Raw genomic sequence first — 26214 nt, 5'->3', positions numbered from 1 at the left:
TAGAGAAGGTCCTCTGGTCCCTCGTGTTGGGGCTGTTTAGGGAAGTCCTTGCTCAGTCATTGGCAGTGTGTGGTTTAAAGAAGGAAGTAGCGGCCGGTGCCGCGGCTCACTAGGCTAATCCTCCGCCTTACGGCGCCGGCACACCGGGTTCTAGTCCCGGTCGGGGAGCTGGATTCTGTCCCAGTTGCCCCTCTTCCAGGCCAGCTCTCAGCTGTGGCCAGGGAGTGCAGTGGAGGATGGCCCAAGTGCTTGGGCCTTGCACCCCATGGGAGACCAGGAGAAGCACCTGGCTCCTGGTTTCGGATCAGCGCAGTGTTGCCGGTGGCAGCACACTGGCTGCAGCAGCCATTGGAGGGTGAACCAATTGTAAAGGAAGACCTTTCTCTTTGTCTCTCTCTCTCTCACTCACTATCCACTCTGCCTGTCAAAAAAAAAAAAAAAAAAAGAAGTAGCATCACCTTAGTTCCTTGGTCTTCAGCAGAAATCCCCTGCCCTGTAGCCTTTTTTGTAAAAGGAGATGGCTAAATCTTAGCTTTTAATGTATACCCAAATATTTGTATTTATTCTTTTGATAAAATATATTTTCAGCATTAATACACATATCAATTATGCCTTATTTATTTGAAGAATAAAATTACCAACTTATGCTGTTGTGTCCTGAAACTCAGATCAGTATTTTTTTTTTTTCAATGGGGTGTGGGCATCTTTTTTTTTTTTTTGAAGGTCAGAGTTATACAGAGAAAGGAGAAGCAGAGAGAGAGAGGGAGGTCTTCCATCAGATGGTTCACTCCCCAATTGGCTGCAATGGCCGGAGCTGTGCCAATCCGAAGCTAGGAGCCAGGAGCTTCTTCCAGGTCCCCCACGCAGGTGCAGGGGCCCAAAGATCTGGGCCATCTTCCACTGCCTTCCCAGGCCATAGCAGAGAGCTGCATAGGAAGTGGAGTAGCCAGGTCTTGAACCAGTGCCCATATGGGATGCCGACGCTTCGGGCCAGGGTGTTAACCTGCTGTGCCACAGCGCCAGCCCCCAGATCAGTATTTGAGAAACCTTCAAATTTGTGCTTTCATTATAAAATGATACATTTAGACAAAACCCCAAACCAAGCCATTTAAATTAGGATTCTCTCCATTGCAATTTGTAGCTATGTTATTTCTGTATGTGTAATGGGAAGGCTGAATATCAGTGTTATCAGCTTGGGGCACCTCTACTCCATATCAGAGTGCTTGGGATCAAGTCTTGCCTCTGCTCTCTATCAAACTTCCTGCTAATGCACTTGAGAGGCAGCAAGTTATAGTTCAAGTACTGGTCCCAGCCACCACATGGTAGACCCAGGTAGAATTCTTGGCTCTTGTGGTTTCAACTTAGCTTCAGCCTGGCCCAGCTCTGGCTGTTGCAGGCATTTGGGACATGAACCACCGCATGGAAGATTAATTCATTCTTTTTCTTTCTTTCTTTCTCTCTCTGACACTCGGCCTTACAAATAAATAAAACTTTTTAAAAGGACTTCTTTGGCAGCCAGGAACCTGTATACATGTCCAAGAAGGTGTTAATTCTCTCAATTCAGAGCACATCTATCTCAGTTTTGTAGGACTGCCTTAAAGTATCTAAAATCTTTTATTTTTATTTTTTTATTTGACAGGTAGAGTTATAGACAGTGAGAGAGAGAGACAGAGAGAAAGGTCTTCCTTCTGTTGGTTCATTCCCCAAATGGCTGCTACGGCCGGCGCTGCACCGATCCGAAGCCAGGAGCCAGGTGCTTCCTCCCGGTCTCCCATGTGGGTGCAGGGACCCAAGCACTTGGGCCATTCTCTGCTGCCTTCCTGGGCCACAGCAGAGAGCTGGACTGGAAGAGGAGCAACCCGGACTAGTACCCGGCGCCCCTACCGGGACTAGAACCTGGTGTGCTGGTGCCGCAGGCGGAGGATTAGCCAAGTGAGCCATGGCGCCGGCCAGTATGTAAAATCTTAACTCAGACTGCTTAGAAAGAAGGTTAATCTGAACTAGAAAAATGTGTAAGCTTTTTATATTTGTTGTAATAATTGAACTGAGTTGGTGTGTTTCCTTGAACTCTGATGAATCTGTGATCAGTATAAGTATTTGCAAGTAATTCTATTATTTTTCAGGATTCCTGGGAAAATATTATTCTCTTCTGTTTTAAAAGTTCTAAGATCTCTCTAAGACTTAAAGTATTATGTGGCTGGCGGGCGCCATGGCTCACTAGGCTAATCCTCTACCTGTGCCGGTACTCCGGGTTCTAGTCCTGGTCGGGACGCCAGATTCTGTCCCGGTTACTCCTCTTCCAGTCCAGCTCTCTGCTGTGGCCCAGGAAGGCAGTGGAGGATGGCCCAAGTCCTTGGGCCCTGCACCCGCATGGGAGACCAGGAGAAGCACCTGGCTCCTGGCTTCAGATCAGCGCGGTGCGCCAGCCGCAGCAGCCAATGGGGGCTGAACCAATGGAAGGAAGACCTTCCTCTCTGTCTCTCTCTCTCTCACTGTCCACTCTGCCTGTCAAAAAAAAAAAAAAAAGTATTATGTACATGGCGCAGTAGGTTAAGCATCCTCCTGCCATGCTGGCATCCCTTTTGGGTGCCCGTATCCCATGGGGTACCAGTTTGAGTCCCCGCTGGTCCACTTCTGATCCAGCTCCCTGATGATGGCCTGGGAAAGCAGCAGAAGGTGGCCCAAGTGCTTGGGTTCCTGCCACCCACCTGGGAGACCTGAAAGAAGGTCCTGGCTCCTGGCTTCAGATTGGCCCAGCTCCAGCTGTTGCGGCCATTTGGGGAGTGAATGAGTGGATGGAAGACCTCTGCCTCTTCCTTCCTCTGTCTGTAAGTTTTCCTCTCAACTAAATAAATAAATCTTTGAAAAAAAAAAAAAGAAAGATATAAACCCATAGTTCTCAAATTTGAACGTATTTGGAGGAGAGCTTGTTAAACCATAGATTGGGGCAGGCATTTGGGCTAGTGTTTAAGATACTGCTAAGGATATCCATATGCCATATCAGAAGGCTGGGTTTGCTCCTCAGCTCTGGCTCCAGAGTCTAGTTTCTTGCTGCTAATGCAGACCTTATGAGACAACAAAAATGGCTCAACTAATTGGGTTCCTGCCAGCCATGTGGGAGACCCAGATGGAACTCTTGGCTCCTTGCTTTGGTCCTGACTCCACTAGCTATTGCAGGCATTTGGAAAGAGAATCCAGGTGTCTTATTAATCCAGCATTAAAAATATTTGCAAAAATGTAAAACAAGGGGCTGGTGCTGGGCCTCTGCCTGCAGTGCCAACATCCCATATGGGTGCCAGTTCACGTCCTGGCTTTTGTGGCCTGGGGAATCAGCAGAAAATGGCTCAAATGCTTGGGCCCCTGCACCCACCTCAGAGATCTGGAGGAGGCTTCTGGCTCCTGGCTTCAGATGGGTCCAGCTCTGGCCATTGTGGCCATTTGGGGAGTGAACCAGCAAATGGAAGACCTTTCTCTGTTTCTCCCTCTCTCTGTCGGTGACTCTGCCTCTCGAATAAATAAAAACTTTTTTTAAAAAATGTAAAACAGTGCCACTTTTCAATAATTTTTTGTTTTTGAAAAATATAATTTAAAAATTTTGAAAAGCAGAGAAACAAAGAGCGAGAAAGAGAGAGAGAGAGAAAATCTTCCAAATAGGGGCAGGGGCCCAGGTACTGGACCAGCATCCGCTGCTCTTCCAGGCACATTAGCAAGCAGAGTAGCTGTGGCTCAGATCGGCACTCTGCTACAGAGTGTTGGTGTCACAGTGGCGGCTTAACACTCTGCCACAACATTAGCCCCAGAACAACATAATTTTTGTGATGAAAAACTGTTTGTGTTGATAGATAAGAGCTTTACTATGTGTTAAATAAATTGATAAACATAGTTTAAGGTATTCTAATGCAGCAAATATTGATAGTTATAATCCACCTAAAGAAAAGGTTTTTGATCCTCAGTAACTTTAAGGAGTATAAAGGGGTACCAAGGCAAAAAATTTGAGAACTGCTGCTTGAGGTATTTGAGAATGATCTTGCATTCAGCACTTGCCTTGGAAGGACACTTAGGTGTGCTTTGTTGTGACGAATCTGAATTGTGTGCGTGTAGAATTCAAAGATGCTGCATTCTCCTTTGTTGCTGTCTCGCTCGCCTCACGAAGAAGGGAGCCGGGACCCTCCGGATGTGAAGAGGAATTCGCAGCTGGCCTCCAAAATCCATAGCCTCCTGGCTCTGATGTTAGGACTTCTCACATATCAGGTAACTGCTTGTTTATCCACATTTTTTTAGTAGAGGGGGAAGAAATACTGGGGTTAGACTGAACCCAGAGAGACGGTAAAAGATGGCAGACTTGAGTTGGAGGAGGAAAAAGCAGAGCAAAAGCAGCCTGCTAAACCAGTCCAGCAGCTCCTCCTTCCTCCTGCTTCCTCTTATTCCTCAATACCTAATTCTTCCAAGGCCACGGTAAAATAAAATATAAGAGGCCAGCGCCGCGGCTCACTAGGTTAATCCTCCGCCTGAGGCGCTGACACCCTGGGTTCTAGTCCTGGTCTGGGCGCCGGATTCTGTCCCGGTTGCCCCTCTTCCAGGCCAGCTCTCTGCTATGGCCCAGGAAGGCAGTGGAGGATGGCCCAAGTCCTTGGGCCCTGCACCCGCACGGGAGACCAGGAAAAGAACCTGGCTCCTGGCTTTGGATCAGCGCAATGAGCCGGCCGCAGCAGCCATTGGAGGGTGAACCAACAGCAAAAAGGAAGACCTTTCTCTCTCTCTCTCTCTCTCTCTCTCTCTCTCACCACTCTGCCTGTCAAATAAATAAATAAATAAATAAAGTAAAATATAAGATGATGCAACAAGATAGGCATAAAGATGCCAAGTGAGCCCCTTCCTTTAGTACTTCCTGCGCGGCAGAGCAGTAGTCTTAGGAATAGTGTTCACATTGGTGGGCTCTGACCAACTCTGAGAAGTAGCTTTTGTGGAGGGGGAGCTGTGTATTAGCACAGTGCAAAATGACGTTCATACCAGGCAAGGTTAAATGCCCGGCTTCACCACTTCTCGGCTGTGTGACCTGGCCAGACAGCTTAACCTTTCTCCGCGTTGGTTTCCTCCTCACAGCTGTGGGAAGTATAGCTGCTGCCGCCCTGCGAGCTTGCGAGCACAGCGTTTAGTGAGAGAGCATGTTAGAGGACACACACTTCCTAGGTTCTCTAACTCCCCTCCGTTCTCTTACTACACTTTTCTTTTCATCTTTTTTTTTTCCAGATTATTTATTTATTTATTTGAGAGGTAGAGTTATAGTCGGAAAGAGGGAAGTATAGAGAAAAAGGTCTTCCATTCACTGGTTCACTCCCCCAATGGCCGCGATGGCCAGAGCTGAGCCAATACAAAGCCAGGAGTTAGGAGCTTCTTCTGGGTCTCCCATGCGGATACAGAGACCCAAGCACTTGGGCCGTCTTTCACTGCTTTTCCAGGCCACAGCAGAGAGTTGAATGGGAAGGGGAGCAGCAGGGACACGAACAGGTGCCCGTGTCGGATGCGAGCACCACAAGCGGAAGCTTAGCCCTCTACGCCACAGCACTGGCCCCTCTTTTCATCTTAAGTGCATTTATCAGAGAAATCTGGAGGCATAGATTTGTCATATTCTTGATACGAGAAATACAGTGAGTGAGCAAATGTTCAAGTGAGTTGGGGAAAATTCTCTTTTGTTTTAGCTAAATTTTGTTGAACACCAGCATTTGTTGTGTGTGGAACTGGCATACATACATACATACTCATACTGGTGTCACACAGTGGTAGCCCACAGACTGTGTCTACCTGATTTTTTTTTTTTAATTAAATGTTTTTATTTGGCAGAGAGAGAGCATGAGAGAGTACGAATGAGAGTACTTCCCTCTGCTGGTTCCCTCCCCAAATGCCCACCACAGCCAGGGCTGGGCCAGGCTGAAGCTGGAAACCAGGAAACAATCTGGATCTCCCACGTGGGTGGCAAGATCCTAAGTATGAGGGCCACTGCCTCCCAGAGTGTGCATTCGTAGGAGGTTGGACTCAGGAGCAGAACCAAGTCTTGAACCTAGGCACTCCATTGTAGGATTTAAGCATCCCAGGCCACATCTTAACCAGCAGGCCAAACATTGGCCTCTAAAGTTTTGTTTTTTAAAAAACGTGAATACAGGGCCAGGCATATGGTGCAGTGGTTAAATCATTACTTGGGTGCATCCCAACTGTTGCACCTTTGGAGAGTAAACCAACAGGTGGAAAATCTCTCTCCTCTCTGCCTTTCAAATAAAATGAAAATAAATAAATAAAAGTTTAGAGGCCGGCGCCGTGCCTTAACAAGCTAATCCTCTGCCTTGCGCCGCCGGCACACCAGGTTCTAGTCCCGGTTGGGGCGCCAGATTCTCTCCCGGTTGCCCCTCTTCCAGGCCAGCTCTCTGCTATGGCCTGGGAAGACAGTGGAGGATGGCCGAAGTGCTTGGGCCCTGCATCCGCATGGGAGATCAGGAGAAGCTCCTGGCTCCTGGCTTCGGATCAGCGAGATGCGCCGGCCACGGCGGCCATTGGAGGGTGAACCAACGGCAAAAAGGAAGACCTTTCTCTCTGTCTCTCTCTCTCACTATCCACTCTGCCTGTCAAAAAAAAAAAGTTTAGAATTTGAATTTAAATTTAAATGTGCAGAGTCTTACTTGCTACACACTTCCCCCCACCTCCCACCCCCTTCAAGCATGTGCTCACTCTCTGTGTTTGCTTGGGTTTCTGCTGTTCCTGGTGGCTACTCTCCCTTGGTCGCATGTGCTGGCTGCTTCTGTGTCAGATCTCTCACAGGTAGAGTATGTTGTCAGCCCTCTTCATCGTAGATCACATCCCATCCCAAACAAATATTTCTGTTTTTTTTTTTTAAAGATTTGTTTATTTATTTGAAAGAGTTATACAGAGAGAGAGAGAGAGAGAGATCGAGAGAGAGATCTTCCATCCATGGTTCATACTCCCAGATTGCCATAACGGCCAGGGCTGGGCCAGGATGAAGCCAGGAGCCAGAAGCTTCTTCCAGGTCTCCCACACGGGTGCAGAGGTCCCAGCTCTTGAGCCATCTTCCGTTGCTTTCCCAGGCTATTAGCAGGGAGCTGGATCAGAAATGGAGCAGCTGGGACATAAACCTGTGCCCATGTGGGATGCCAGCATCACAGGCAGCAGCTTTACCCACTATGCCACAATACCAGCCTCCCAAACAAATATTTCTTTGCTTATTCTGTATTTCCTACCCTCACTAGAAATCCACCCGCCATGGTATATTGCATCCCAGTAGCTAATGCCAGGTTAAACTCCAAACAGGCATTCAACAAGTATTTGCTGACTTGCTGACCTGTCTTTGGAGACATTGTTTACTGTACCCAACTTTTTAATTATATCATTCAATCCTTAAACAATTCTTTATATTACTCAGCTTTTTTGTTTTTAATATGGAAAACAAATTGAGCTCAAGGGACAGGTGTTTGGCCTAGCAGTTAAGCCACTGCTTGGGACACCCACATCCCATGAGACATCCGCGTCCTTTATCAGAGAACCTGTGTTCAAGTCCTGGCTCCACTCCTAGTTCTGGCTTCCTGCTAATGCATACTGTGGGGGCAGCAGGTGATGGCTCAAGTAGTTAGGTGCCTGTCACCCATGTGGGAGACCTGGACGAGTTCCTGCTCCCTGCTCTGCCGAGCCCCAGTCATTGCAGGTATTTGGGGAATGTTTCAATGGCTGGGAGCTGACTCTGGGGTGTCTCTCTCTCCCCGCCCCTTCTCTACCTCTCAAATTAATTTTTAAAAACATAAGGTTCAGAATACTTGAGTCTCTTGTCTAAAGTGTCTCATATGGTTAAATGGGAGAACTGAGATACAAGACCATGCATGCTCTTTTGCCCTCTAGATATTGTTGCTAGTACCTTCATTCTCAGTAGCTTGGAAATACCTGCAGTTCTGTGTTGTTGAGGGTGTCCCTTGCTCTGGGGTCAGGTGTAGCAGCTTGTCTAAAATTTGGATTTGTAAACTGATGAGCTTAAGGGGGGTGGGGCGCACACGTGAATGTGGAAGCTTACAGAGTTGCTGTAGAAGCATATCACCTTGGCAGCAGTTGTACTAGTATGTCCCAACTTGTGTACAGTGTGCATCAATGTGAAGTCTCCCTGTAATATCCCTCTGTGAGCTGTCATGGGAGGAGGAGCTGAAGACAGGCATACACTATGATCTGACCCCCTTCAGTTTGGCCACTTCTTTCATTTGCATATTCCCCCTGCCCCTCTTTAACCTCACGAATAATTTTATATGGGTTTTTTTTTTTCATGAAAATCTTCTAATTCCATTTCCCAAACTGTTACCCCTAGGACATCATCAATCCCCATGCTGGACGTTTCAAAGAGAGTGAGAAAGTGAGTGATATAATGCTGCAAATATTGAAGAGCTTCCATCTTAAGAAGAAAAACTTAGATAAAGAGGTACTGTACTTGTTCTTAATTCTAAAAATCTATCAGTGCATGAAGAAAATTTCAAAAAAAGAGTAACTCCTAAAAATTGGATTCTTTTAAGAATTTTTTGTGAGGATCAGATTAGCTTTACTATGCCCCTCACTGAGCAAGTACAGTGTTCAGATTTAATTTATAGTGTGTCTAATTTAAGCACTGGAAAATCTCATCCGTCTACAGGAAATGTGGTGTGGTTTGTTTGTTTGTTTGTTTGTTTGTTTTTTCACTTTTTCATGGCACCATTGAGCCCTGAGGGATAGTTTGACATCCTTTTAGTGATTTCAGACTTGGGATATTGGAAACACGGGAAACAATTCATTTCATTTCACAGGTGGGTGGAAGGGTAAAGACAGAGGTTCCCAGATTTTCCGCAATTACTCTTTTCTTGGCCTGGTGGTATAAAACTTGGGAGATGGAACTGAGAGGGTACGTTACATAGGGAAGATGAAAAGAGGACATTCCATTGTGCCGTGTTTAATCTGAGAGGGACACAGAAGTGACAACATTGTCTGACTAAAGGGATAAGAACTTGTGCAAATGTGGAATCTTGGATCCTATCGGGTTTAGTTCTGTGCAGCTGTGAACTGGCCAGCTGGAACATGTGTTGCAGTTCCCTAGGAAATTGTTTTATCTCCTAACAACATGGAAAAGGACCCTGAGCACACAGGCCACAGAGAAACCTCCAGGAAGCCTGCTCCCACCACACATATTACCGGAAAGACAAGTTCAGACATTTGTGTTGTTTTGGTTAATTTCTGTGTAGTTACTGAAATAGAGACTGATGAACTGATACAGTGTGTGTAGTTTGATTCAGTGAGGGGGCTGCAAGGGAGCAGGGTACATGATACAAGATTGGCCATCAGCTGTTAACTGTTGATGCTGAATGAGCGTTAGCTGGAGTCTCATTCGGCCTTTTCTCTACTTATTTTATTTTTAAAAATTTTTTTTATTTATTATTATTTTTTTTAATTTTTGACAGGCAGAGTGGACAGTGAGAGAGAGAGAGACAGAGAGAAAGGTCTTCCTTTTGCTGTTGGTTCACCCTCCAATGGCTGCCGTGGCCAGCGCACTGCTGCCGGCGCACCGTGCTGATCTGAAGCCAGGAGCCAGGTGCTTCTTCTGGTCTCCCATGGGGTGCAGGGCCCAAGGACTTGGGCCATCCTCCACTGCACTCCCGGGCCACAGCAGAGAGCTGGACTGGAAGAGGGGCAACTGGGACAGAATCCGGCGCCCCGACCGGGACTAGAACCCGGTGTGCCGGCGCTGCTAGGCGGAGGATTAGCCTGTTGAGCCACGGCACTGGCCTTCTCTACTCATTTTAAATATTGGAATTTTTCAATAACTAAAAAAAGTTTGTGCAGCACACTTTACCTCACTGATACTTGTAGAAATTTGTATATTGATACATTAAGATGTTATTATTATACAAAAGGAATAGTGAACAAAGAAGAAACGATTGTTCATTGTATCCAGAACTGGCTATTTTTTTTTCCTTTAAGGCATTGTTAACAGCCTGATGGTGTAACATTTGATCCTTAGGATAAGCTCCTTCTCCCAGGTTTGATGATTTGCTAAAGGACTCACAGAAGTCAGGATGCCGTCATCACTCAGTTAGGATTTAACACCGCTAAAGGATACAAACCAGGGTCAGCCGTGGGAGAGGCGTGTGGGGCACAGCTCAGAGGACATGGGACTCAGGCCTCCAGGATCCTTGGGGAGTCATGTGGGTGGCACTTCACTGCCCCAGCAGTGAGTTGTGAAGTGTTGTCTTCCAGGGAAACTCTGCAGACCCAATGCCTGGGTTTTAACTGGGAGCTGTTCACATAGATACCCTCTGCCTAGCATGTTCCTAAAGTCCCAGAGTCTAGAAGGAAGTCAGTGCTTTCCAAACCCATACACTTTGGGTGAATAGGTTGTCAGGGAATGGTGGAAACTCCCCCACGGTCGCAGTGCCCAGGGACTGGTCAAGGGGCAGCCGCGCTGGCAGGCCTTCCCAGGCCTGGCAGTCCTAGGCCTGCTGTGTGAACTCTGACCAGGCGCCGTGTCTTCTGGAAACCAGAGATTGGATTCTGTGTCATTTGATAATTGTATTATGCTTATAATAGAATTTGTTTTCATGTCTTCTCCTCTGAAATATTGAAATATTAAATGTTTTTTTTCCCCTTAGCTACTGAAACATAAAGACAAAATCACAACCTTCAGGGAGTTAATTGCTAATGAGAAGGCATTTCACGATCATGCTTTTGAGGTGAGTTTAACATTAGCTGTGCGTACAGTTTTTAACATGCAAAAATACAATGTCGGATGTTTATGTTCTTTTGGCAAATTTGTGCAAATCCTTCTGGCTCTAGGTTTTACACTTCTATGATTCCAGCCACTGAAGATCTCTGCTCTTTAAACCAATAACGTGTTTATTCTCAAATGTTGCAAGGAGTATTAAAACATTGAAAGTGAACACAAATGTATTGCATCTCAGGTTACAGGCTGTGATTCAAATGAAGCCAAGAATGTCAGAGATCTGCCTGTCTTGTTGGGAGCCAAACTGGATAAATACCACAATCTGAACGAGGAGCTTGATTACTTGGTAAGAGAGGCCTTTGGTTACCTTGCTGTCATCTTTGTAGCCAACATTATTTTGTGAACAAGTGTCAGAAATTGTTAGTCTCCTAAAACTTTACTCATTAAAATGGCCACACTGTATTATTCAGCCTTAAAGGTACAACATTGAAGTTTTGAAACATTAAATATTGTCCAATATGGTTTCTGTAATCAGATTTATTGGTTTGAAAATGACGAAATCAAAAGGTGTGTGCAGTTTTCCATTGTGGCGGGGCACGGTTATAGGGGCGCAAGTGCTACCCCAGGAGCTGTGCACAACCTGGCTGTCCCGGGAGAGTGCCCTTGCAGTTGACCTTGGTGGCGTGTGGACGGAGGAGGAAAAATGGGAAGATGAGAGGATGGGCTGGTGTCTGCATAGGTACAGAGCAATTTAACCGTCCGGCTGGCTCCCACTGTAATGAAAAATATTTATTAACATAATTGATTTTTAAAAATATTTATTTATTTATTTATTTATTTGAAAGGTAGTTACAGAGATGCAGAGGCAGAGAGAGAGAGACAGGTCTTCCATTTGCTGGTTCACTCCCCAAATGACAGCAACAGCCAGAGCTGCACTGATCCGAAGCCAAGAGCTAGAAGCTTCTTCCAGGTCTCCCACTTGGATGCAGGGGCCCAAGCACTTGGGCCATCTTCTACTGCCTTCCCAGACCACAGCAGAGAGCTGGATCAGAGTGAAGCAGCCGGGACTCGAACCAGCGCCTATATGGGATGCCAGCACTGCAGGCGGCGGCTTTACCCACTATGCCACAGTGCCGCCCCCCCCCCCCCAGTATTATTCTATAAGAAACATTTTGCTGCTGTTTAATCTGCAGTTACCAAATACAAAATTAATCTGTGGGTTTAAAAGGATAATTACTTTCATCCTGAAAGTCAATAAACAAACTCAAAATGTGCCCGTGAAGTCCACAATGAAAACCAGGAAATGAGAAGTCCACATTGCTTTAGTAAACTGTCATGAAGTGTGTGAAGCTGAGAGTGAGCTCCATTCTCTGGCTGTAGTTAGAAGATGCAGTGGAATGGAATGGAAAAAGCCCTGCACCAGCGGTTGGTAAATGGGGACTCCAGTACTTTCCCCTTCTAGACATAGACATATTCCTTACAAAATGTTCAAATTTGCTTCACTTGGGTTATATCTGCTAAATGGAGGCAAAAATATCTGTACTACCGACCTTAACTAATGTATATGGTCAGAAAAGTAAGACCACTGACTTGATGTTGTCCCCAATTAACTTGCATGAGAGAAAGAAAGTTCCTATGTCTACAGCAAATTTGCTTTGTCGTTGCTGTCTCTAGTGTTATGTCACTGCAGACAACTAAGTGCATTTAAGATATTAGATTACTGAAAGTCATGCTTAGCATTTTTATCTGATGGAAACATTTCTGTAGCTTTTCTTCTAAAATTGCTTTCAAAATTAAGGTAACTGCTGGTGGAACATGTGAATCCTGGATGTCACTTTTAGAAACACAATTTTTAATAGTTTTCTTGCAAACATAGATCAGATTGTGAAATACGTTAAGCTGGAACTTTTTAAAAGCTTGCAATCATGGGGCAGTTGTGGTACAGTGGCTTAAGCTGCCACCTGCAATGCTGTTATCCCATCTGGGCACTGGTTCAAGTCCTGGCTGCTCTGCTTCTGATCCAGCTACCTGCTAATGCACCTGGGAAAGCAGACTAAGATGGCTCAAGTGCCTGGGCCCCTGTACCCGTGTAGGGGACCCAGATGAAATTCCTGGCTTCAGCCTGGCCCAGCCTCTGCCATGGCAGCCATTTGGGGAGTCAACCAGCAGATGGTAGCTCACTTTCACTCTTTCTGTCTCTCCCTCTCTTTCTGTGTCTCCCTCTCTCCCTTTGTAACTCTGCCTTTCAAATAAATAAATCTTAAAGAAAAAGAACTGCAGTCATTTGGAGGAGGGAGGATGTTTCTCAAGATGTCTCATGAAGCATGACAGCAGTGCTGCTCACATGGAATCACATGTGCCTGTGCATGGGTTCCACGTGGAAAGGAAGTAGTGAAAATTGGGGGCTGGTGCATATTTTTGTGCATTAACATGTTTTTAGTTATTTGCAAAGCTGTTTCAAACCCATCCTAATTCCTGTACATCTATGTGAAGTGTGGTCTAACCAGGATCTGGTTCATACCATGTCACACTTTACATATCTGACAACTCAGTTTAAAGAAATGTTGGGGTAGAGTAACACTGTTGTCTTTTGTGTTCAGCATCCACATGTAGCTTCCGCAGTGGTTTCGGGTCAGTACTTTTGCTAATGTTTTCCACAGATCACAAAATTGGGATATCTTCTTGAGTCCAAAGAAGACCACTGCGGCAGACTCATGGAAGAAAACGACGAGTACCAAAGACATTTAGGCAGCCTAATAAATAAGGTACAACTTCCTTACAGAGATACTTGCCGCTTAAGAGCTATGCCAGGACCTGGCGCTGTGGTGGAGCAGGTAAAGCTGCCACCACCTGCAGTGCCAGCATCCCATAGGGGTGCTAGTTCGAGACCCGGCTGCTCCTCTTCCAATCCAGGTCTCTGCTATGGCCTGGGAAAGCAGTAGAAGATGGCCCAAGTCCTGGGCCCCTGCACCCATGTGGGAGACCCTGAAGAAGCTTCTGGCCCCTGACTTCAGATCGGCACAGTTCCGGCCGTTGCAGCCATCTTGGGAGTGAATCATTGGGTAGAAGACTTTCTCTCTCTCTCTCTCTCTCTCTCTCTCTCTCTCTAGCTCTGCCTTTAAAATAATAAATAACTCTTAAAAAAAAACTGTGCCAGACGTTAAAATAATAGAATTTTTGAGCCAAAAAGAATCTGAGAGATGATGTGGCACATTTTCATTTATCTCTTTTACTTCAAAATCCTGTTATAAATTGCCTCCATTAGCCTTTTAGCTAGGAACTAGGAAAGAACATTGTGTGTGTCTATCCATTCTGCTACAGGCAATTTAAAGTCTTTGCCCTGCTACTTTACTTTCAGAGTAATAATAAATCTTTCCAAGCTAGTGGTCTAGTTTAGCATCTAAATTTTTTTTTGAAAAATTTATTTTCATTTAATTTACAGGCAGAATGACAGAGAGACAGAGAGAGAGATCTTCCAATCCCTGGTTTACTCCCCAAATGCCTGCAACAGCCAGGGCTGGGCCAGACTGAAGCTAGGAGCCAAGAACTCAATCCGGAGACCTGAAGTACTTGAGCCATATTCTTCTACCTTCTAGGATATGCATTAGCAGGAAGTTGGATTGGAAGCAGAGTAGCTGGGACTTGAACAAGCAGCTCTGATATGGGATATGGGTGTCCCAAGTGGTGACTTAACTGCTGTGCCAAAGGCCCACCCCTAGTTTACCTTTGCAAACTTTCACTGACTTAAACCACGTAGACTGACCACTAGTTGACACATGTCCCACTTCTGTGGAATACGTCTTAGTTACAGTTGACTCATTTTACCTTCTCTGCGTGATGGATAGGCATGCTGTCATTCTGTTTGTATTCATCTTTCTGACCTCAAACTGGAAGGAAGCTGTTTTGCCTATGATAAAACTTTAATGGTAGTCAAATAATTGAATTTGTAGAGATTTTTTTAAGAAGCAAAACATAAAATTAGAGTTTATCCAAGTGTAATCTGTTCAGCTTATGTTTTTCAAGGTTACGTCATATGAAGAAATCATCAGATGTGCTGACCAGAGGCTGGAGATGTCCCACTCCCAGATCGCACTGTGAGTAGAAAAGACTTCATCTTTACTTTTGTGAATGTCAGTGTTTTATTTTACTCTCCGGCTTCTGAGTTCAACTTCTCAAGCTCCTAGAGACAGGGAAGGTATGCATTTTCACAAATTAAAACCATTCATTAACACAGCTGTGTCTGGGCTGCTTGGACAGACTCAAGCAGCAGGTTGTTAGCTGCCTTTCTCAGAGCACCCTCTGGGTTTTAAGGGCGGTGAAAGAATTAGCGAGAAGTGGCTGGCGCTGCGGCTCACTTGGCTAATCCTCTTCCTGCAGCGCCGGCACCCCGGGTTCTAGTCCCGGTTGGGGCGCCAGTTCTGTCCCGGTTGCTCCTCTTCCAGTCCAGCTCTCTGCTGTGGCCCGGGAGTGCAGTGGAGGATGGCCCAAGTGCTTGGGCCCTGCACCTGCATGGGAGACCAGGAGGAAGGACCTGGCTCCTGGCTTCGGATCGGCACAGCGCACCTGCAATAGTGGCCACTTTGGGGGTGAACCAACGGAAAAAGAAGACCTCTCTCTCTCTCTCTTTCTCTCTCACTGTCTGACTCTGCCTGTCAAAAAAAAAAAAGTAGCGAGAAGCATCTCAAACGTGTAGAGGACATTATCATAGTATTCAAGTGAAATAACCTTGAACTTTTTAGATTTTGTTCACAAAAAAAGGCTGCACACCAAATTAAACCTGTTTGGGGCCGGTGTTGTGTGGAGCAGGTTAAACCACCACTTGAGATGCCCTCCTCTCCTGACATCAGAGTGCTGGTTCCAGTCCCAGCTGCTCCGTGTCCCATCTAGCTTCTGGCTACTGAGGCTTGGGTCCCTTCCACGTGCTAGACCCAGGTGGAGGTCATGGCTCCTGGCTTTGGCTGTTGTGGGCGTTTGGGGAGTGACCCAGTGGATGGAACGTCTCTCTAGGTCACGCTTTCAAATAAATAAATAAATAATTCTGAAAACATATCCACATGCAGTAGTATTTCAGGTACCAAATACATTCTCAAATCCAAGATAGCTTGAAACACTCCAAAGTTAGTGTTTTAAAATTTTGTGTCCTTTTCACTGATTTCTTATCCTTACTAGTAATCTGTTTCTTCCTCCAATTTCATTTATTATATTGTGCTGGCTATCACTGGAGCTTAAACAAAAGGTCTAACCTTTCATAGCAATCAGTCCTCAAAATAGTTGTATAGAACTAACTCACCATAAGAGGATTGGGGTGCGCATTTGTAGTTTGGAAAGTTTGATTTTGCTTTTCAATAATGTTTCTAAGCAGAACAAGTGGTAAAACAGTTTTTCCAGATTTTTTGGACTAATGCAGGCAAGTTTTAAATTTGCTCTGGGGGAGGATGTCGTGTGCTCAAGAGAAGTAAAATTAGGCTCCTCTCTGCCTTAAAACCAAGGAAGATATGTGCACAGTGATTATGGCTTCATGCAGTGTCAACATAAAGATAGATTAATATTTAAAAATAGAATCAAAGTGTCATTTTGACCATATTACTTTGGTCCACTTATTTTAAAAATTTAAACTCTTTTCGATATGTATTTCAGGTGAGTGGTTGATCTGGTTGTGCTCAGAAAGAGGTGTGACATCAGAGTTCTATAAGTTTTATTTAAGGTGATGTGTATAGTGGCTGCTTATTAGAATTCCTTTGAATGCATATGTAAAAATACCGATGTCTAGGTACTACTCCTAAGTCAAATATGTTGATATACCAGTGGGACCTGAGCAGCTGTATATGAAGGGGCCTTCAAAAAGTTCAGGAAAATGTGTGTTATGAAAAATCTACACATGGATTTCAAAATTTTTTTACTACAATAAGCTTACATTTTAAAAAAATGATTTTTTATGTATTGATTTGAAAGGAAAAGTAACAGAGAGGGAAGAAGAGAAGAGAGAGAGAAAGAAGAGTGCTTCCGTGTGCTGTGACTCCCCAGATGGCCTTCACAGCCATGTGGGCCAGCCAGCAGCCAGGAGCCTAGCTGCCGCGGACCGGCTCTCGCGTAGACACCAGACCCGAGGGAGAACGGGGGACGAAAGCACAGGAGGAACAGAAATCGGCTAGGGGAATGACAGACAGACACACACTTTTTGAGTATGCTGTTGCTGCAGTCGTCTGCCTGCAGTTGTCTGCCTGCAGTTGTCTGCCTGCAGTTTATTGGCGGGAAAACCAGAGTTTATATAGGGAAGCTTACATTGCTGAAGACAAAAGAAATTCCAAGATTACAAAAACTTGTTAAGGCTAATGGGGTTACATGATTAACTTTACAAGAGACACAGGGAGACATTGTGGTGATGATTCGCAGTCCTACTTTTAAGAAAAAGGTAAAGGTCAGGTTACTAGTTAACCTCTCATTAGGAGAACCTGGGACAGGGGAGTTATCAGATGGTGGTGCTTGTTAGCCCAAGTTCCATATATCACCTATGTAAGATTGAATGTAGCTTTCTCATCCCCATGCTGCCTAAACTTGATAACCCAGAACCTAAATCACACCTCAGCTCTCTAAAGCTAACACCTCAGCTCCCTTTGTTTTATCTTGTCTAGGGTGTGCTGTTTTTTGTCAGTGTTTAATGCCTCCTCGTAAATTGCCCTAATGACTGGTGGGCCAAAGTCTAAAGTGCTTTTTGTTGATTTTTGTGAAATGCTTATTGGCACTACTTGACTCCTTTGTCTCTAATCATGGTGCACTTGTCCTAACGCACTACGTGGCATAACTACTAAATACAAAATCACTATTAATGTTGAGGCACATTGCCTTATTAACCAGCAGTAATTAGGCCTTTCACTTCTCATTACGTGCACCGAAAGTTTTTTACAACCTTGGGCTGCACAGGAACAGCTTTGAGGCCACGCTCCGTAAAAAAGCTCTCACCTCGTCCCTGCAGCGTGGACTTCCAATGTAACATTTTGCTACATGGGCGTCACAACAGCTGCTGGGCCCAGCACCTAGCGCTCCATCCAGTTTCCCACGTGAATGCTAGGGCCCCAGGTACTTGGGCCATTTCCTGCTGCTTTCCCAGGTGTATTAGCAAAGAGCTGCATCAGAAGCAAAGCAGCCAGGACTTGACCCAGAGCTCTGACGTGGGATGCTGGAGTTGGGAGAGGCGACTTAACCTGGTGCGCCTCTGTAATTCCATTTTTCCATGAATTCTTTGAAGTACCACATATTTCCCAAGCCATCCAGGTGATTCTATTTCTTTTTTTTAAGATATCTTTTTTTTTTTTTTTTTTGGACGGGCAGAGTGGATAGTGAGAGAGAGAGATAGAGAGAAAGGTCTTCCTTTTTGCCGTTGGTTCACCCTCCAATGGCAGCCGCGGCTGGCTCATCGCGCCAATCCGAAGCCAGGAGCCAGGTGCTTCTCCTGGTCTCCCATGTGGGTGCAGGGCCCAAGGACTTGGGCCATCCTCCACTGCCTTCCCGGGCCATAGCAGAGGGCTGGCCTGGAAGAGGGGCAACCGGGATAGAATTCGGTGCCCCAACCGGGACTAGAACCCGGTGTGCCGGCACCGCAAGGCGGAGGATTAGCCTGTTGAGCCTCGGCGCCGGCCTTAAGATATCATTTATTTATTTGAGAGGTAGAGTTACAGACAGACAGAGGGAGAGACAGAAAGGTCTTCTGTCTGCTGCTTCACCTCCCAAATGAGCTGGGCCAATCTGAAGCTAGCAGCCAGGAGCTTCTTCTGGGTCTCCCATGTAGGTGCAGGGGTCCAAGCATGTGGGCCATCTTCCACTGCTTTCCCAGGCCATAGCAGAGAGTTGAATCAGAAGAGGAACAGCTGGGACAACAAACCAACACTCATACAGCATGCTGATGCTGCAGGCAGAGGCTTAGCCTACCACGCCGGCCCCAGTGATTCCATTTTCTACAAAAACCAACAACCACTATCAGTTATCATGCGAGTTGATTTGCTTTAAGTGATCAGTGTGTGTGTGTGTTATCAAATATATTCTTACATCCATTAAGGACAATATTTTGAATTGTAGTGAATTTTCTTTAATCTGATTAAAAGATATTTGCTGCATCAAAGATTATCAGATACATCATGAGAGTACTATTTAAACTGTTGCTAGTGTGTTGGTTTGGTTAACAGTTGGCAGTATTGGGGCTGGGGTGTGGCACAGAAGATTAAGCCACTGCATTTGCTGCTGGTCTCCTGTGTCAGAGTGCCTTTCGGTCTTGGCTGCTCCACCTCCAATCCAGCTTCTTTCTAAAGTTCCTGGAAAGGCAGTGGTTTATGGCTCAAGTATTTGGGCTCCTGTCACCCATGTGGGAGAGATGGATGGAGCTCCAGGCTCCTGCCTTTGGCCTGGCCCAGTCCTGGCCATTGCAGCCATTTGGGAAGTGAACCAGCAGATGATTTATTTTTCTTTGTCTCTCCCCTTCTCTTTCTGTTACTATGTCTTTCAAATAAATAAATACATCTTTTTTTAAAAAAAAATGTTAACAGTATTTATATATTGTTCTCCAGATATATTCGCAGGTTATAGTATAATTTTTCAATTCACATGCCTTGGAGTTTATTTTTTTACTTAAAAATTTGTACATATTTATGAGGTACTGCATGATGTTTCAATGCAGGTATATATTGTGTGATGTCTAATCAGGGTGAATATATCTATCTCTTCAAATATCTCACATTCTTCTATGATGAAAATATTCAAAATCCTATCCTCTAGACTTTTTTTTTTTTTTGAGGGAAATATACAGTATTTATTTGAGAGCTAGAGAGAAACATCTTCAATTGCTGGTTCATATTCTAAATGCCTGGAATAGCTAGGGCTGGGCCGGTCTCAAAGTTGGGAGCCCAGAATTCCCATGTGAGTGGCAGGAACCCAGGTACTTGAGCCATCACATGCTGCCTTCCAGAGTGTACATCAACAGGAAGGAGCAGAAACAGGACTGAAACCCAGGCACTGTGATACGAAATGTGGATGTCCCAAGTGGCATCTTACCTGCTGCACCAAACACCTGCCCCTCATATGTTAACGTTATCCAGAGTCATGTACTATGCAATAGAACTGCAGAATTTCTTTTTGTATTTATTTGAAAGTTACAAAAGAGAGGAGAGAGAAAGAGAGACACAGAAAGAGAGATCTTCTATCCACTGGTTCACTCCCTAAATGGCCACAGTTGATGGAGCTGGGCTGATCCAAAAGTCAGGAACCAGGAGCTTCTTCTAGGTCTCCCATGTGGGTGCAGGGGCCCAAGCACTTGGGCCATATTCTGCTGCGTTCCCAGGCACACTAGCAGGGAGCTGGGTCAGAATTGGAGCAGCCAGGACTCAAACCGCTGCCTGTATGGGATGCTGGCATTGTAGGCAGCGGCTTAACCCATAATGCCACAGCACCAGCCCCAGAAAACACGATTTTAACTTCTAAGAGATCACCTTTGTTTTAGACCACATTGGGTGAGATCATGCAATATTTTCTGCATTTGGCTTACTTCACTTAACCTAATGATCACTGGACACCCATGTTGATGTGAATGACAAGATTTCATCCTTCCTGTGGCTGAGTGGTATTCCACAGTGCATACACATCACATTTTTCTAGGCCGGCGCTGTGGCTCAACAGGCTAATCTGCCGCCTTGCGGCGCCGGCACACCAGGTTCTAGTCCCGGTCGGGGTGCCGGATTCTGTCCCAGTTGCCCCTCTTCCAGTCCAGCTCTCTGCTATGGCCAGGGAGTGCAGTGGAGGATGGCCCAAGTGCTTGGGCCCTGCACCCCATGGGAGACCAGGAGAAGCACCTGGCTCCTGCCTTCAGATCAGCGTGGTGCGCTGGCTGCAGCGCGCCAGCCGCGGCTGCCATTGGAGGGTGAACCAACGGCAAAAAGGAAGACCTTTCTCTCTGTCTCTCTCTCTCACTGTCCACTCTGCCTGTCAAAAAAAAAATCACATTTTTCTAAAAAGATTTGCATGAAAGAGTTATAGAGACAGACAGACAGACAGACACAGAAAGAGAGATCATTCATCTGCTGGTTCACTCTATAGATGGCTGCCAATAGCCAGCAACAAATAGAGAATATCAATTGTCACTTTATATATTTACTACTGCTTATACCCCCACCACTGCTTCCAGGAAAAAAAATGGATCCAATAATTTGAGTAGCTCGGGAAGAATCAGCAGTTTCTGCGTGATGAACTGGAGTCAACATTTGAACTTAACCTGCTCAGATCCTCCAGTGACTCTAACAAATATTAGTCTGGAAAATTCCACTTTCGTCCTATAATTCAACTGTTTCTTCCTTCAGCTTGGAAGAGAGAAATAGACACTTGGAAGATTTATTGAGGAGGCCCAGAGAGAGTGCCAGAAAACCAAGGTAATTTCCCTTTTTTTAAAAAGTAGTAGTGTCGTTAACTTAAAATCTCTTTGTAGTTTACAAATCTTGTCCTCATCTCTATGCAGGATAAATGAGCCAGGCTATGTGAGGGAGCATGGTGGTTTTGCTCACATAAAACAGTTGCTGGATAAATCTTTCGGGTCGAGCCCTGCCCTCACAGCATGTACAGTGAGGTGCCGTCTGCAGCAAAGCCGCTTGCTCGGTTCTTACGGCCGAACCTCCCCACACTGACATCAAGCTTTATCATCCGTAATGTTCGCAGCGTCTCAGCAGCAGCTACAAGACTGCTGCACAAAGCCTATGGGGTTGGTTAAGAACGTTGTAGGATGATCCAGGGGACTTCTTCCTGGTCCCATTCCTTAGGTGCTGATAGCACAGCCCCCAAAGGGCGGTACGTTTTCCCCATGTGCAGAGTTACTCCAGAGTCCATGCCGTGACCCCTAGTCCTCGGCTCACTCTAAAGTATATAAAGTGTGGAGATCAGGGAAGCTTGAAGAAGAGCTTGCGTTGACTCTGTTGTGTCATGGGCTTCCCTGCCCCCCAAGTAATTCTGTCTCCTTGACCTAAAGCCTTGTGCGAGGTTTCCAGAGAACTTTGAAGCATGTGCCCTAAAAACTGGGAGTGGCAGATGTTCGGTACAACAGTTAAGACTCTGCTTCCCAAACTTGAGTCCTGGTTCTGCTTCTGACTCCAGCTTCCCACTAATGCACACCCTGGGAAGAGGTAGCAGTGATGTTCAGGTGGCTGGGTCCCTGCCACCCATATGGCAAACCCAGATTGAGCGGAATGAACTCATAAATGGAAAAATCTCCCTCTCTCTCTCTCTCTCCCTCTCGCTCTTGCTCTCTCTCTCTCTCTCTCTCTGCTCTTCAGATCATTAAATAAAAGGAAGCTGGGAAGCAGAGGACTAAGAGCTCCCTTGTGCCTAAGAAAATGAAGGCAGGCTGTGGTGGCAGGACAGCAGGGCCATTCATGGGGCGGCTGTTCTCCCCAGTCTCGTCAGGACAGAGGATGGGTTGGGTTCTCCTGGGCTCTGCCCACAGTGGGGGGATCCTAGCACTGAGGAACCAGAAGAGACTGCTAGATTCATGGAGGCTGAAGGAAGGGCATCAGGTGACCACCTGGAAGGGAAATGGATCAGCCGGAGTCGAGGGAGAGGTCCCTTGCAAGCTCCAAAGAGAAAGACTCCGCTTTAGCCACCGCCAGGCAGAGACCCTGACGCTGCCCAGCCAAGAAACAACTGTCCCTTTGCCTCCTCTGTCCTCCTCAAATGGAGAAGGAGGTGAGCCAGGAGACAGCTGACCCCGACCTCAGTGCCTCTGAAGGCAGGGCGTCCACGGGCCTGAGCTGACAGGGCGAGAAGTCCTGTCTGTGAGTGCAGATTCGAAGATGCACAGTGAGCCTGGGCACCCTGTGTGCCTCACAGTGGGTACTGGTGCTGCCTCTCAGGTCCAGCCCAGGCCCTACAAAGCCTGCGAAATCATTGTGTCTGGCCCTGCCGAGGCAACCGCCGGCGGGACTCAAACTTCAGTGTCTGTATACCATGCTAATTTTAAGTTGATTTTTTATGGGCCGCTGATGATGTTATCAATATCCAAATGGCCCTTGACAGAAAAAAAAAAAAAAGTTCCATCCCTTTTTGCGAAATAAGCAAATAAACACATAAAAAGAAAAATCCTTGGGCCTACTGTGTGTTCTGGCAAAGGAAAAGCTTGCCTTGATGAGAGAAGCCTACAGTGGAAACCGGAGACAAAACCAAAGTTGCGTTTGATCACATTGTGAGTCAGGCTTGCTCGGTACCATCTGCATTTGCCAGAAGATTGGTTTTTCTTCCTAAGAGAAAGAATGTGGTCGTGTTACTTTGGCTAAGTCTAGGTTAAAATCATCTGGAGGCCGTTTTGTGTTCCACAGGTACCCGAACTGAAACTTCTAGTCCAGTGAGTGAGCTGTTATTCCTCCATTCAGTTTATTGATTTCCCCTGATGCATGACAAATCACAAATAATAAATGCTCGTGTAAACTGAACGTGGATCTTCTCTGATTGTGGAGAGAAACTGTTGAATATTTTTGTCATGAGTTGTTTTAAAATAAGAAAATTTGCATATGGATTTGCATGTGTTTCAGCCATTCAGACATCTTGGTTGCTTTGAGGCCCCTTTGTATAGATTTAGGCTGACCTGGAAGCAGGGGCTTGAGATGGAGCGGAAGAGCTGTCAAGGCCCTTTCCCGCTGGTCAGGCCACTTGTTAGCAAGCCCCAGACCAACACAAGCCTTCTGCCACCGGCCCTGCAGTCTCCACTGACAGCATGTGTGCAAGCTATCCTCCACCTCTGTGTCCCCCCGAAACTATCTAGCCACCTTTGCCACCTGTTGGAGGTGGAAAACAAGGACACAGGAGACAATTCAGTAGTCTCACACGTCACTGCTGCCTCCAGTTCTTCATCATCAAGGAAATCCATTAGGTTTTCAAGTCATAGCCACAACCTTATCCTAAGAAAGATCTGTGAGGATGTGAGATGCAATGAACTGTGGCTCGGTATTTTTATTTAAATGCAGTGAGAATGAGCCAGGTGTTACTGAAAAGCTTTATCTTAAGTCTGTAGGGTCTCCTAGTTCTATCCTAAACAATTACTTTTTGAAAGTGAAGGGGGGCCGGCGCCGTGGCTTAACAGGCTAATCCTCCGCCTTGCAGCGCCGGCACACCAGGTTCTAGTCCTGGTCGGGGCGCCGGATTCTGTCCCGGTTGCTCCTCTTCCAGTCCAGCTCTCTGCTATGGCCCGGGAAGGCAGTGGAGGATGGCCCAAGTGCTTGGGCCCTGCACCCACATGGGAGACCAGGAGAAGCACCTGGCTCCTGGCTTCGGATCAGCAAGATGCACTGGCCACAGCGGCCATTGGAGGGTGAACCAACGGCAAAAAGGAAGACCCTTCTCTCTGTCTCTCTGTCACTCTGCCTGTCCAAAAAAAAGAGAAATGTTATAAAAAAAAAAAAAAGTGAAGGGGAAGATATGCTAAGTAATGGCGTACTGTTCACTCTGCTCACTGTTCTAGTCTCTTCTCTCTCTGTCTTCTTTTTACATTATTTTCTATTTCCTGCAGACCAAGAAGATTAAAAAATCATTTGAAGTCCATGACCGTGGTAGGCCATCTTTTTAAAAATTTTTTGTTTATTAATTTGAAAGGCAGACAGACACAGGAAGAGAATGCTTCCGTCTTTGGTTCAATCCCCAGATACCCACAACATCCATGACTGGGGATGAAGTTGGAGCCAGGAACTTAATCCTGGTCTCCCGCATGGTGGCAGGGACCCACTTACTTGAGCCATCACTGCTGCTTCCCCAGGGTCCCAATTAGCAGGAGGCTGGAATCAGGGGCTGGAGGCAGGTACCAAACCCAGGCGCTCCTTCTCTTGTCCCTGCCTCTTGCCAGGAGGGCTGGCTGTAGCCCTGCGCCTGCAGCTTCCTGGCCTAGATGCTCCTCTACGTGGTTCCTAGTGCTCAAGGTGCAGGTGTGGTACCGCCAGCTGCTGGCGGGCTGGAGGGCCAGTTGTGAACGGTTCTGCTTGCCGTGCACACTCCAGCTCCAGATGCCTCTTACTCCCTGAAACCGGCGAGAAAGCCGACAGCCATGTTGGCACTGTCATCGTGGAACCTTGGTAACATGTCCATTAGCAGGAAGCTGAGCGGCGGGGCTCAGACCAGCACTCCACCACAGAATGCCTAACTCACAAGGTGAAGCAAGAAGCTTGACCTGCTGTATCACAACACTGGCTCCTGTTTATGTTGCATTACATTTAGTGTGTCACTTATATTTCAGTATTCCTTTTTTAGATTAGCAATTTTTAAAATTTTGCTATATTTACTTCATCTGTAAATAATATGTATACACACATCCATACTATTTATCTTGAAAGCAGAGACATTAATGCCACTTAATGTGGGATTCAAGAAAAGGACTGTGGAGTAAGAAAAAAAAAGGCATATTATTATGTAAAGGGGATGCTACTCAGATATTAAAAAGAATGAAATTATGATGTCTGTTGCAAATGAATGGTAATGAAGATGTGATGATGGTTTTATAAATACAGGCATTGATTCAACCTGTACAATAAAATTAGGTGTATTTTGTTGTATGCCACTTATACCTCAAGAAAACGATTATGCTGAGATGGTCACTAAAATAGGTCTTTTGGGAAAAATAAACTAGTCCCTGAGTGGGAATAAATGGAAAGGAAGGAAGGAAGGAAGGAAGGAAAACCCAGGCACTCCGATGTGGGATGCAGGTGATTTATGTGCCATCTTATTTTTTTTTTTAAGATTTTTTTTTGTTGTTGTTATTTTAAAGGCACAGTTAGAGAGAGAGAGAGATCTATCTGCTGGTTCATTCCACAAATGGCTGCAACATACAGAGCTGGGCCGATACAAAGCCAGGTGCCAGGAGCTTCTTTTGGGTCTCCCACGAGGGTGCAGGAGCCCAAGGACTTGTGCCATCTTCACTGCTCTCCCAGGCCATTAGCAGGGAGCTGGATTGCAAGTGGAGCAGCTGGGAATCGAACTGGTACCCATATGGGATGCCAATACTGCAGACTGCAGTTTTAACCCATTGCACCACAGCACTGGCCCCCTGGAAGATTATCTTGATAGACATTATAAAAATGTTATACTCCCATGTGATGTGACAGTAATGCACAGTTACATGTAAGTTCCTGAGGTTACATGTTGGTAATGTTCAACTTCCCGTTCCTTTCCGCCCCCAGATGAGGGCCTCTTCTGCCCCTCTCAGTTTGTCCTGTAGCTGGAAATCTCTCCCTCTGAAACTGTTCTTGAATCAGTCCCTGGACCTCATTCCCACTGCTGCTGCTCCATGTGGAGCCGCCACTGTTTCACGTGCCCTGTCACAGTCACCGCCCATAAGTGCCAGTTGTGCCTCCAGCTTTGCACCCTTGCGCTCCAGCCTCCACAGTAGACAGGGTGATCTTCCAAAAGCAGGATAGGATTACACCCCTCCCTTGCAGCAGTCCCTAATCACATTCTCTGTCGAATCCCAGCTCGTTAAC

General features: G+C 46.0%; 1 protein-coding gene across 1 annotated transcript in view; it reads left to right on the top strand.

Annotated features, from left to right (window-relative positions):
- CAGE1 (cancer antigen 1) overlaps positions 1–25918 on the top strand; it is a 32920-nt gene extending 7002 nt beyond the window's left edge. The window contains exons 4-12 of the mRNA XM_062187099.1: positions 4102–4251; positions 8354–8464; positions 10659–10739; positions 10968–11075; positions 13390–13494; positions 14753–14823; positions 21070–21138; positions 24258–24323; positions 25915–25918. Of these exons, the coding sequence (XP_062043083.1) occupies positions 4102–4251; positions 8354–8464; positions 10659–10739; positions 10968–11075; positions 13390–13494; positions 14753–14823; positions 21070–21138; positions 24258–24323; positions 25915–25918 (765 nt within the window). The remainder of the gene's footprint in view (positions 1–4101; positions 4252–8353; positions 8465–10658; positions 10740–10967; positions 11076–13389; positions 13495–14752; positions 14824–21069; positions 21139–24257; positions 24324–25914) is intronic.
- The last annotated feature ends 296 nt before the right edge of the window (positions 25919–26214 follow it).

This window comes from Lepus europaeus, chromosome 3 (assembly GCF_033115175.1).
Source record: "Lepus europaeus isolate LE1 chromosome 3, mLepTim1.pri, whole genome shotgun sequence".
Taxonomy (NCBI): Eukaryota; Metazoa; Chordata; class Mammalia; order Lagomorpha; family Leporidae; genus Lepus; species Lepus europaeus.
Note: the sequence above shows the minus strand (reverse complement) of the source record. Positions and strands in the feature narration are given on the sequence as shown.